This window comes from Cebidichthys violaceus, unplaced genomic scaffold (assembly GCF_023349555.1).
Source record: "Cebidichthys violaceus isolate CVI_PGR_0920_01 unplaced genomic scaffold, fCebVio1.0.p SCAF_1, whole genome shotgun sequence".
In the NCBI taxonomy this organism is placed as follows: Eukaryota; Metazoa; Chordata; class Actinopteri; order Perciformes; family Stichaeidae; genus Cebidichthys; species Cebidichthys violaceus.
In genome coordinates this window covers 14672690-14686238 of record NW_027176262.1, presented here as the reverse complement: position 1 = coordinate 14686238, position 13549 = coordinate 14672690, and the positions used below count along the sequence as shown (strand labels likewise).

The window sequence follows — 13549 nt, the reverse complement described above, 5'->3', positions numbered from 1 at the left end:
AGATCTTTATTTAACCTAAAGATTCTATCATCTCCAATATAAAACTAGTAAGTGTAGCTGGAAGTAAATAATGATTATGCTGTAGTCTTGCTAATTACTGTGAGCTGCTTATTTTGAAAGGGGTGAGATCACCTCCCATTAAAATTTAAAATTAATTAATTTCTAACAGAACACCTGGAGAGCTCTTGTTTCATAGCCTCAGGCCCAGATGTCATCAGTCTTGTTGGAAACGCTTGCTTGTCTTTGCTTGCCCAGCTGGCCCCGTGTTGCCCCTCAATCCCCTGAGTAAAAGGTAAATTGGCAGGTTTAGGATGATGCCATGACGCCACCTCCAAAATATACACAATAACAAGCTTAAGTGTTTCCCAGATGTGTTACGATTCACCGCTTTACCGGTTCACATCACACACGCACAGTCCATATGGTGCCCGTCCTGAACATTTAATCAGGATGTTTTTGTTTTGTAGCTATTCCAATAAAACATGTATGATACAAGGAGGCCTACCAGTTATTTTCTGGCGGATATCTATTTAATCCTACTTTTAGCTCCTGTATTTTTTACAAATTAGTTTTAATATCTCTTCTTAAAACTTAATTAATATTAGCCTCAAGCTAACCTGTATTAAGTTAAATGATGTAGGTGCAAAAGATTTTACAGTGACAATAAGAGCTCAATTCTGCATTTTGTAAAAGTTTTTATCTCAAATGTAGAACATCTGTGACAGTCCTGAAACATGGAAATTGGTCATTCTCGTTACAATAACTAAACCACAGTTTCTTGAGAGATGCTTTTAGTCATGGCCTTTGTGTCCTGACAAACTTCAGTGAACTCTCCAAGCAGTTACACAAACCTTGAATGGTGCAGCTTCATAATTCATTATGAAAGTAGGTCATCCTTTAATGTCTGTTTTTACCATCAACATATTTCATTTGCCATGCTCAAAACTAAGATTCTCTTCTGGGTTTACTACCTGGGTATGCGGCTGACTGAATATGTGCAATAGTGTTTCTCCCACTCTTGCAATCCTAGAAGTGAATGATGTCAGACTCCCTTTTATGTAGCATCAAAAAACGAATCAAAACCAAACTTGTCAAAAAGAACAGACATCAGCATGGTAAGAACTATATCAAATAAAAACTAAAACAAATTTTGTTGGGCCTATGCCCCATCTATCAAGAAAGGGAGGGGGTGGGATTTCTGACCTATGGTTTGGTATTACTGGAAACTGCAAATTCCAAGCTTTCTAAAATACTTAAACCAGTGTGAGTGATACGGGGGACTTGGACCCTAGACCCTTTGATGAAAATTTCAGACCCCCTGAAACCCACAATAGCAAAATTTCGGGGGTCTCTATCATCATAAGACAATTATTTGTCAAATGTAAAAGCTTACCAATGACCAGCAGTTTTCTTTATTCATACTGCAAAACATTTACGTATTCACAAATATGAATAGTGAGTGCGAGAGATGACTTTCCCCTGTAAATGACACAGCCAGCCAGAGCCACAACAGGTTGCGTGAAGTGATCCTGTCTTCAGTCTTGTGGACCTTACTGGACCCACTTTGGAGAAATTGAGGGGGATGACGAGACCTCCGATTGCCACCGCTTATTTCATACATTGACCTAAATGCACCATGATTCGAAACACACAACATCTACTATTTATAGGGAAACAAAACTATTAAATGTCATATTTCATAGTCACTCTGAAATAAATTGATGTCCTTGTCAAAATGTTTCATAAAGGCATATGTTATTTTCGCCAAAAATGGTAGGCTTTAGTTACTTGCGGTTCTACAGTTAAGTTTGGGCCGATAGAATGCTAAATTACAAATCTTGCGATGGAAGGCATGACCCATGCTCTGTCTCTGCTGGGCTAATCGTTGCTCTCGTTGGTCGGATTGGTTAGATTTTGGTGTTTGGTATGTCTCAGGGATAGTGAGCAGCCATCTTAATCAAGTTTTACTGATTTTCACTGGTGGTTGCTGTGGCGGATCATTGCCACCTGGTGGCTGTATGCACCCACACCAACAAGCCCTTACATCATTCTATTCCCCTAGACGAGACAGATCTGTGAAAATCTCATAAAGCACTATTGGGCCTGGCATTATCCATGGATATTCATTTCAATATTCAATATTTCAATATTTTGCAAAAATAATTTTGAACATGGCTAAAAGCATAAAAGAAAGTGTTTTGAATTAAAGCTCACAGTAAACTGTGATCATGGCCAAACATGGAAACATGGTATATTTTTATAAATTGTATCATAAATAGTGATCTTTAGTGTATGTTCATCACATTTACTTGCTCTAACTGAGACCTGGATCACACCAGAAAACACCACCACACCCGCAGCGCTGTCAGATGTGTACTCTTTCTCTCACTGTTACATCCTGTAGCTAGGGGTATCAGGACATAGACATAAAACCAGGTGTAATTGGCATAAAAGGATATTTATTATTGGAATAAGGAAAACTTAACAACAGAGTGGATAAATGAGAAAAAAAAATGGGCCAATGGGTGCTGTGGAAATCAAAAACTGAATATAACAAAAGGAGATCCTCAAAAGGAAGACTATTCTGGCCCTACAAGAAACACAAAAGGTTAAACAAAAAGTCCTCACTAACTTAAACACTGGGAAAACAGAAAATACAACACTCACAGCACCCCTGGATCTAATGTGACTATTTACAGCAAAGTGTGTTAAATGCATTCGGTAGTATCAGTTTTGACGCTTCACCTTGCCCGCTTCCTCACGCTATCACAAAGGTTCGCTCTCAAACAATTCTGGTCCGCCCACCCTGCTCCGCTGCACACATCCAGCTATTTGAGCTGGGGCGGGAACTGTAGGTGACCTTGCTGATTGGCCGTTCAGTGGAGCCACCAATCCGCTTCCTCCTCCGGGAACTGGGCGGGACGTCGGCATCCAATCCTTGGCATGGGATGCCACAGCCTGCTTTGCATTCCACACAATTAACACACATGATGGTGCCAACGGCAGCCGTAAACACTCACACTCCCAGAGCTGCGAGGCAGGGTGGTGGTACTGGCCTGCTAATTTCCCCAAAATGGAAATACTCTCTTGTCTCTGTTCCTCAGTTCTCCCCGTCCTCTTTCGAATTTCATGCTGTTACTGTCACTTATCCAGTCAAGCTCACCATTGCTGTTGTGTATCGCCCACCAGGGCCTCTTGGTGAGTTCCTGGAGGAGCTCGACACATTAGTCTCGCACTTCCATGACGATGGCTCGGCTCTCATCCTGCTCGGTGACTTCAACATCCAGACCGATAAGCTTGAACCTCTTCTTTTATTCCTCTCCTCCTTTGACCTTTACCACTCTTCTTCTCCTCCTACCCACAAGGCCGGCAACCAGCTGGATCTTATTTTCACTAGGCACTGTTCTACTGCTAACCTCTCTGTCACTCCCCTCCAGCTCTCCGACCACTATTTCATGTCCTACTCCCTCTCCCTATCCTCTGCTCCATCACTTCCTCCACCTACCCACATGGTTTCTACCCAGAGTCATCTCCGCTCCCTCTCCCCTGCTGATCTTTCCTCTTCTGTCACCTCTGCTCTCCCTGACCCCGAATCCTTCTCTCTCCTATCCCCTGATACTGCTACTGATCTTCTCCTCTCCACCCTAACTTCTACTTTGGACAAACTCTGTCCCTTCACCTCCAGGCCTGCACGCCCAACTCCACCTGCCCCGTGGCTGTCGGACTCAGTGCGTACTGATAAACGGAGCCTAAGAGAGGCTGAGCGTAAATGGAGAAAAGGCAAACTCCCGGAGGACCTTCTTAACTTCCAAGCTCTTCTTTCCACTTTTTCCTCCTCTCTATCTACTGCTAAAGCTGCGTTCTTCCGCTCTAAAATCCTAACCTCTGCTTCCAATCCTAAAAAACTCTTTGAAACTTTCACTTCACTCCTCCAACCCCCACCCCCTCCTCCTACTTCCTCCCTTCTCCCTGATGACTTCGCCAACTTCTTTGACAAGAAGGTAAACGATATCAGATCCTCCTTCTCTCAGCCCCTCTCTCCCTGTCCAATCCTGCCCCCACAGCTCTCCCTCCCATCTCCACGCCCCATCTTACCCTTTCTGGCTCCTCTCTCCCCTAACGAGGTCCTCAACCTTGTTACGTCTAACCGCCCCACCACGTGCTCCCTTGACCCGATCCCTTCCCCTCTTCTTCAATCTATTGCGACTGAACTCTTTCCTTTCCTCACCCACCTCATCAACACATCTCTTGTTTCAGGATGCTTTCCCACGGCCTTCAAGGCCACCAGAGTCACCCCCCTTCTGAAGAAACCATCACTTGACCCCTCTGATGTCAAGAACTTCAGACCGGTTTCTCTTCTACCCTTTCTATCCAAAACACTTGAACGTGCTGTCTTTAACCAACTGTCTTCCTATCTCCACCAAAACAGCTTTTTGGACCCTCACCAGTCCAGGTTCAAAGTGGGTCACTCGACAGAGACGGCCCTCTTTGCGGTGACAGAGTCGCTTCACGCCGACTCAGAGCTAACTCTCTCTCCTCTGTCCTGATTCTCCTGGACTTGTCTGCGGCGTTTGACACTGTGAACCATCAAATCCTCCTCTCATCCCTCGAGGGAATGGGCGTCTCAGGCTCTGCACTCTCCCTGTTTGCATCCTACCTGACGGGTCGATCCTACCAGGTGACCTGGAGGGGGGCCGTGTCGGAACCACGCATGCTGACTACGGGGGTTCCGCAAGGGTCAGTTCTGGGCCCCCTTCTCTTCTCGCTCTACACAACATCTCTGGGTTCTGTTATTCGATCGCATGACTTCTCCTACCATTGTTATGCCGATGACACCCAGCTGGTCTTGTCATTTCCCCCCGGTGACACCCAAGTGGAGACGTGCATCGCTGCGTGTTTGGCTGACATCTCGAAGTGGATGACGACACACCACCTCAAGCTCAACCTAGACAAAACTGAGCTACTGTTCCTCCCGGGGAAGGGTTGCCTGCACCGGGACCTGTCCATCACCATTGATGATACCGTGGTGACGCCAACTCGGACTGCGAGGAACCTGGGTGTGACCCTGGATGACCAACTGTCATTCTCTGCAAACATTTCATCCGTTACACGCTCCTGCAGATTCCTGCTCTACAACATCAGGAGGATTTGTCCCTTCCTGACTAACGAGACGACTGTTTTCTGTCCTGGCCCAACAGTGGTGGAATGAACTTCCCACTGACGTCAGGACAGCGGAGTCGCTGCCCATCTTTCGGCGCAGGCTGAAAACCCACCTCTTCAGGAAGTGCTTCCCTGAGCCTTCCACTTAGCACTTATTGTTTTCATACTAGCTTGTTGCACTTATTGTATTCGTATTACTTATAGCACTAACTGTTTTTCTTGTTTCTGCACTGTACTTTGGCTCTGAGTTATGCTCTGCTTCATGCTCTTAGATGCTTGTTTGGAAAAGGAAATGTACTTATGACTTCTGGTGACTAGTAGTTCTTTTGATTACCAATGTTGATGCACTTATTGTAAGTCGCTTTGGATAAAAGCATCTGCTAAATGACTGTAATGTAATGTAAATGTAATTTACAGTCCCAATAGTAGGATAATACATTTAGCTGCATTGTCATCCTTGGTTATAATGCTAATATTGCCTTTGAAATCAAGACTATATACAATTCTCCTTTATTGAATCTCAATTAACCCTGTAATGGTAATAGAAATAGGATTCCATACCATGGATTTATATTCCTTATTCTTTCAAAGGAAACTAACAATTTTCATATATTCCTTATGGTTGAGGAGCAAGCAAGCAAGTGCTCGTCATATACTGCAGTGCACTGTAAGACACAGTCTTTCTGCACTGCATGTGGTCCACTCTATTCATTTGGCTCATATTTCACCAATGATGGCAAGACAGTGACATCACACGTCTACTCAAATCTGCCAAAATTAAAGATTTGATGTTCAACAATAAATGGATTGTACTTGTGTACTGGGAATGTCCCTTACTGCTATCCCGACAGTGAAGTCAACCGAGACAACCCCACAATGTCCAGAGCCTTCATCATCTCAGGGTGATTCTCGATCATCCTCAGCGTCTTGCCATTGTGAAGCTTTGTGACCATCATGACCACCTCAGTAACCTCTACCAAAGAAATGGAAAAGGTTTCTCTACCTTCCAGCTTTGCCTTTTCCAAGGAGAAGTGTGTTTCAAAGTGTTCCTTTGACCATCCAATAATATTTTTTGTCTGATTGTTGGTTTATTTATTTGTTTGTCTATTGACCTCCTTCTCAAATCGTCAAGTTTTTAAATCAGCCACCACGGAAGCTGCAGCCTTTCTGGTTTCCTGATACCTATCTGCTGAGTCACCTGGGCCCATCAAGCCATAAATGTTTCGACCACACGTGTGCACTGACTAGTGGGTACTTTAGTGGCCGCCACAACAGTCACAGAAGCCCTTCTGGCCATGACTCCAAGCAGCAAACTTTGAACCTGACTAGATTCCATTTGTCAAGCCTCACCCCAAGTGCAAGTGTGAAAATGTTTCAGACTCAAAACATTACAATTTTAACAATTCTTTCATTAAGAACATTTTGGAAATCTTTTTTTCATCAAAGCAGAACATGTACCTAGCAAAATCGTGTTAGCTGTTGGGTTTTACACACATTTTCAAATCAAATCAAAATTTAGCAGACTTGACAGTTACTTCTTTCAAATCCAACCCTTGAATATTTTGATTGACAAACAGTTTTTAATTTACTCCTTATTCTGTCTTCTATCCCCTCAATTTGTCTGCACCCATCCCAATTTATTTCTCATCTTCCTTTCTGCTTATTGTCGGTCTATCTGTCTGTCTTCATTTCCTTCCAATCATTGTCCATGATAAATTGACTTACACATATAGCACTTTTCTAGTCTTCGGAACACTAAAGCACTGTACACTACATGTCAACAGGCCAGCATTCAGCCATTGACACCCATTAATATTCTAAATGCCTCCTGTCCATCAAGATCTAAAGTAATGCACATTCACGCACAGTCACACTGAGGTTTAGATCAGGGGCATTTTGGGGTTTAGTGTCTTGTTCAAGGACACATCAACATGAGGACTGTTGAAGCCAGAGAATGAACTGACAATCTCCCGATTAGAAGACAACCCACTCTACCTCTGAGCCACAGCCCTCCCTGTATATAGCTAATTAACCTCTGCTTTAACCCAACATACTCATCATATTTCTCTAGTTGACTTGCTGCAAAATGTTTGTATCTTTCTGTTGTTTTCAACGCTATGAAAATATGATTGTGTTTCTGCCTTTTTTTGTTGTTTTCTTTAAATCTGTATTTCTGTCTTTTGCAAGACTGCATATTCAACGTCTTAACAGAATACAGTGAAACGTCCAATACTCAGGGGTTTTAATTATCTTGAATCTCCCTCTGAGGACAACTGATACAATTACAGTGCCCTTTGTTCACTTCTAATCAGCTTGTTTTCAGAAACAATAAGGCTGATCCCTTTCCCTTGAGAGGATAGACCCAAGTCTAAAATATTACTTACAAGAAAAGGAAACAACTGTATCATAATGCTGAGCATTCTGTCTTGGGGCACCTCTGTCCTTCCTCTGAGCTTCACAAAGGGACATATTAAATCAATAAGGAAACCTACAGTATATGACCTGAGGCAGCATAACATACGGCATGTAAAATTGTCTTTGCTACACACTGAGTGGTGCTCTGTTTTGTAGCCTGCAGGGTTTGTCCGCCTAATGATATGCACAACACACTAATGCCTCATTGAATTCATTTCACCATACCTGTTTAACCCTAAGGAAGGATATTTGTTACGGAAAAATAAGTAAAAGTAGAAAAAAAGGACAGAATGTTTGTAAAAACTGCTGCACCGTATGTACTGTAGCTGACACTATTATTGTAGCTAAACATATTGTTTTGAATATTCAAAACAATATGTTTAAGGGTTAAAACAATAATGCATTTCATTACCCACCTCTTTCTGTCTATCAGAATGAACAATTCTTATTAGGTTTTGATACTACTTTGAAGTTTTCCTCTCACTCAGTTCACTGTGCATCAAGTATGTTTCTGTGTCTTATGTGTTTGAAAGGCATGCAACTTAGATCAGCAGCCCCTTGTGACATGGGCCTACCGCCTGCCTTTTCACATCATTGAAGGATGAGTAAGGCCTAGTCAGGCATGCCATCGTGACATGACACCGCTCATGTCTTTCTCCGCTCATTATGGTCAAGTGCTCATTCCAGTTCCTTGTTGTTGTTGTTACTTACAAACTGGGGGCTCTTTTTCCAGTGACCAGAGGCCCAGGGGAAATTCGGTCAATTTGACAGTTGTGATATTAGGCAGGTAGCATATATAGGCTACAGGGCAGCATCTCCCACTTAAAACTTAAGATTGGATTGCTTATCTGTGGAGTGAAGATGTAGCACTGGAGCTGTTTGATGAACATAACCTTGAATATACAGGCTTAGGTTGATGATAGTATTTTTTTTTTTCTACTAAATGGATTGAGTTAAAGAAAAAAAGAAAATAAGATTTTTCTACCTGACTCAACAAGACATTTTACACTTCCACATTTTTGTAGATAATTTGAAAGGATCTGAAAGGAGACATAATGTATAATTTTCTGTGTAGTAGCACTTGTTCCTTACTGACCAATGACAAATTGTTTGAGGCTTTGTCAGCTTACTAAGTGCTTATTTGGTTCAGTATTCACTGTTTGTGTTATCTAAAGGTGTTAGTTGAACTGATATAGATATTGGCTATCAATGGTGTGTGGTGATAGCTTAAAGAAAGGATGACATTTTCTGGGATGAGATCGCTCGAGTTCAATCTTTCCAAGAGAAGGACAAAGCCTGTGCTTTTGAGTCTCCTATGGTGTGTGATTTTTCCCTTCAACTCCAACCAAGACCAGAGCCAACAATGCAAACTTATCCCAGGGTCTATGGCCCTGCCTGTGCTGGAGAAAAAGGGGGACATCATCTTGGGGGGACTCTTCTCCCTTCATGACATGGTGGTGGAGCCCACTCTGCCCTTCACCTCTTCACCACCTCCTGAACAGTGCACCAGGTGAGCTGTTTTTCAGCTAGTCTTGCTGTAGCTGCACATTTTCTCTTCATTGTATTTCTTCTATAGTTCTGTGTGGCAATGTTTTTTAAACTATGTTGAGTAAAATAAAGTATTTTTTACTGAACTTCACAATCATAATTGTGTTGAAAACTAAGATTGCGTTCTCTCTATTCTTCCAGATTTAACTTCCGGACTTTCCGTTGGATGCAAACTATGATCTTTGCCATAGAGGAGATCAACAGAGATGGCAAACTCCTTCCCAACATCACACTGGGCTATAGGATCTATGATTCGTGCAGTACACCCCATCAGGCACTGAAGGCTGCCATGGAGTTAGTGGGGAGTGAGAAGAGTTCAGGGGTCGAAGGAGAAACTCAGAGTAAAGGCACCTGTCATGAGACAGTACCAGCAGTGATAGGAGACGGAGGCTCTACTCAGTCTCTCGTCGTGGCCCGTTTCCTAGGAGTCTTCCATGTGCCACAGGTGTTTTGCCTTTTTTCTTGTTACCACTACTGGGGAGGGTCAATAGTCTCAAATTCATAGTGGCTTTACCATTTGGGTACGATGAGTTAAGTCCTACCAACTGATTGAATAATGTTTTAATGTTGGACATTGTAAATTGTATTCTTTCTTTCAGGTTAGTTATTTCTCCAGCTGTGCTTGTCTAAGTGACAAAAATGAGTTTCCTGCTTTTTTAAGGACTATGCCCAGTGACTTCTTTCAGGTTAGAGGCAGCAGGCACTCACAATGTAACCTCTATACAAAACAAAGTAAGTCCATATTTTCATCTCTGGAATTTAAATCTTCTCTCTCTCTCTCTCTCTCTCTCTCTCTCTCTCTCTCTCTCTCTCTCTCTCTCTCTCTCTCTCTCTGTCTCGTCGTGTCTCTCCTCCTTTTCCTCTTTCTATCACTAGGTAGATGCATTAGTACAACTTGTCAAGCATTTTGGCTGGACTTGGGTGGGTGTGATAGCAGGGGACGATGCCTATGGCCTTGGTGGGGCAAACATATTTGCCAATGAGGTGAGTCACACACCCAGAAATGAATAATTTAACAAAAATAAATACCCATTAAATAATTTTCATTGTGTAACTTATTCAAAATATTGTGAACTTAAAATGAAGTTGTCATGCATCCCTCCTGTTGTTCATAGGTTAGAAAATTGGGTGCTTGCATTGCCCTTCATGAGGTCATCCCTAAGAACCGAGCACAGACCACAATTGCATCAATAGTTTCCAAGATCCGCTCCTCTGGGGCTCGAGTGATTCTAGTGTTCGCTGTGGAACAAGATGCAGCCGCATTATTTGCCGAAGCTCTCAGGCATGATTTGTTTAGAATCTTCAACACCACAATAGTATTTAAAATATGATACAAATTCACTATCAACTTTTTGTTTTGTTGACTTTTTACAAATACAGGTTTATTGAGTTTGAATGTCTAATATGTTTATCATTGCAAAAAATGCCATCGCCATATCACTTTAATTTAGAGAGGAGCTCACTGGGATACAGTGGCTGGCCAGTGAGGCTTGGAGCACGGCTGCTGTCCTCTCCACCCCCAAAAAGCACCACCACATTCTCCAGGGTTCTATGGGATTTGCCATTCGGCGAGCACACATCCCTGGATTGCAAGACTTTCTGCTTCACCTGCATCCCTCAAGCCCAGATGCCCCTGCAGATCCCTTCCTGATACCCTTCTGGGAAGAGATGTTTCAATGCAGCCTAGGTGTGCAGGCTGAAGGTCAGGAACATAATGTTGAGGGTAAACCTCCATGCTCCGGAGCAGAAGAGCTGGGGAGTGTGACGAATATCTATTCAGATGTATCACAACTAAGGATTTCCTACAATGTCCATAAAGCTGTGTATACCATTGCTCATGCACTTAAGGCGATGAGAAGCTGTGTGAAAGGAAACGGGCCATTTCCTCAACAGGCCTGTCCAGATGTAGACAATATACAGCCATGGCAGGTACAGTCCCACATGTTCCCTAATTCACTCCAGATAAACAAAAGTTACAGTGATGCTAAAATATTATTATATATATATATATATATATATATATATATATATATATATATATATATATATATATATATATATATATATTGTTAAACAAATAAAGTACAATGATATGCACTTTATTCCCATAGTTACTTCATTACATAAAACTTGTGGAATACTTGAACTTCTTTGGCGATGAAATCAAGTTTGATGAGAATGGTGACCCTGCAGCCATGTATGACCTGGTGAACTGGCAGCTGAGACCAGATGGAGAAATGGACTTTGTCACTATTGGCAAATTTGATGAGACGACCACAGGTGGAAAGCAAAAACTCCAGATCCAGGAACATATAATTGTATGGAATGGCAACCAAACCAAAGTTAGTATCTCAATAGAATAAAATAAAGTTATTTTTGTTATTATTTTGTTCAATAATATTTTTTATGATGTGACTGTGTTGTGATCAGTGTAGTGTATGTTCCCACGTTTGCCTAGATTCCCCTGTCAGTATGCAGCAGGCTTTGTCCCCCAGGTACCCGGAAGGCAATCAGACCCAACTTCCCTATCTGCTGCCATGATTGTGTGATTTGCACAGCTGGCGAGATTAGCAATCAGACTGGTGAGGAAATGCTACTTGTCTACATTGTGTTAGAGAATTTAGCATGCAGTTGCAGTAGTAAAAAATGTACAGTGGTAAAACCACATTATAACAACTAAAGTCTTCTTTCCTTTCCTCTAGATGCCATAGAGTGTGTGCGCTGCCTGCCAGAGTTCTGGTCCAATACTGAGAGAACAGCCTGTATCCCCAAACAGGTGGAGTTCCTCTCCTATAGCAGCACCATGGGCATCATCATGATGGCTATTTCCCTCTTTGGCTCCTTCTGCACTTGTGTTGTGGCCTTCATATTCTCTTGTCACAGAGCCACCCCCATTGTCAGGGCCAACAACTCTGAGCTGAGCTTCCTGCTGCTCTTCTCATTGACTCTGTGTTTCCTGTGTTCTCTGACCTTCATAGGCCGGCCCACTGAGTGGTCCTGCATGCTGCGACACACAGCATTTGGAATCACCTTTGTCCTCTGTATCTCTTGTGTTCTGGGAAAAACTATAGTGGTGCTAATGGCCTTCAAGGCCACACTTCCAGGCAAGAATGTAATTAAATGGTTTGGGCCTGCACAACAAAAGGTAATCATTACCTTTTGTACACTGATCCAGGTAAGGATTTCTGACTCATTATGCACCTTGAGTGGGGCATTTTCTAACATTTCTGAATAAGACACTTTTTTTTATGCAGGTAATAATCTGCACAGTGTGGCTGGTTGTTGCTCCCCCCACTCCACACCAACTGATGCCACGTAAGAGCATTCTTGTCATTCTCTTGTGTGACGAAGGTTCACCTGTAGCATTCGCTCTCGTCCTGGGTTACATTGGCCTGCTGGCCTGCCTCTGCCTTGTCTTGGCCTTCCTGGCAAGGAAACTACCGGACAACTTCAACGAGGCCAGACTCATCACCTTCAGCATGCTCATTTTTTGTGCAGTGTGGATAGCCTTTGTTCCTGCTTACATCAGCTCTCCCGGGAAGTACTCCACGGCCACTGAGGTGTTTGCTATCTTGGCCTCCAGTTATGGACTGTTGGGTTGCATCTTTGCACCAAAGTGCTACATAATCCTTCTAAGGCCAGAAAAGAACACATGGAAACACTTGATGTCAAAAGCTGCCACTGACAAATTTTAGGAGATCATCTTTATTTCATGCACATTTCATGTACTTCTTTTACTAGCTTTTTCTCTGATGAATAAAATATATGTATATAGAGACAACGTTTATAAGCATCTAGTCCTTGAATATGAACAGTTACATTCTACCACTAGATGGTAGTAGTGTGTTGTTAATGCCGCCTTCTGTTATTCTTCATGGCCCACCTTTATCCATGCCAATAACATTCACCACAGGTCTTTGTACATTTTCCTGTGTACCATTGTTGCTACTATTATGGAAATTCTTACCCCTAGTTTAAGATCTTCCTTAACTTTATGAATTATGAATCACTTTGGTCAGTGATGTAGAAATAAAAACAGATGGTATAATCATTGAAACAATATAAAAAACATATAAAAGTGCATTATCATAATGAGGTGATGTTATAATATGAAGGCCCCAATAGTCTTTAACATCCTGCAATTCAAGACTGCCAACAGTTTACAAATGTTTTATTTTTCCAACTACATGACACTTCTTTTATGTTCTCCATAGAAATGTGAAGGACATCTTATTGCTGGATCTGAATGGGATTTGGCAACAGTGTCCATGCGGATTTGACCTGAGATAGAATGATGAGGCCCAGGGTCTCTAAGGTATGCTCTGTGGAAATCCCAGCCATCAATGGTTAATTTAAACCCTCATACTCTGGAGGCCTTTACATATAAACATCACGCTTGGCTCTTCCCTACAATAACAAACTAAAA

General features: G+C 42.4%; 1 protein-coding gene across 1 annotated transcript; it reads left to right on the top strand.

Annotated features, from left to right (window-relative positions):
* The first annotated feature begins 8813 nt into the window (after window positions 1-8813).
* LOC137891970 (extracellular calcium-sensing receptor-like) lies at window positions 8814-12818 on the top strand. Its single transcript, XM_068736881.1, has 10 exons — window positions 8814-9085; window positions 9265-9568; window positions 9723-9809; window positions 10000-10107; window positions 10239-10414; window positions 10575-11052; window positions 11235-11465; window positions 11582-11684; window positions 11826-12298; window positions 12378-12818. The coding sequence occupies exons 1-10, from the start codon at window positions 8814-8816 to the stop codon at window positions 12816-12818; spliced, it is 2673 nt and encodes an 890-aa protein (XP_068592982.1).
* Window positions 12819-13549: the final 731 nt, after the last annotated feature.

Excerpts from the sequence above, each read along its gene's own strand:
- LOC137891970 (XM_068736881.1), top strand. The coding sequence starts at position 8,814 with ATGACATTTTCTGGGATGAGATCGCTCGAGTTCAATCTTTCCAAGAGA. Across the intron at positions 9,569-9,722 it reads GAGTCTTCCATGTGCCACAG|GTTAGTTATTTCTCCAGCTG; the intron begins GTGTTTTGCCTT and ends TCTTTCTTTCAG. Across the intron at positions 10,108-10,238 it reads CAAACATATTTGCCAATGAG|GTTAGAAAATTGGGTGCTTG; the intron begins GTGAGTCACACA and ends TGTTGTTCATAG.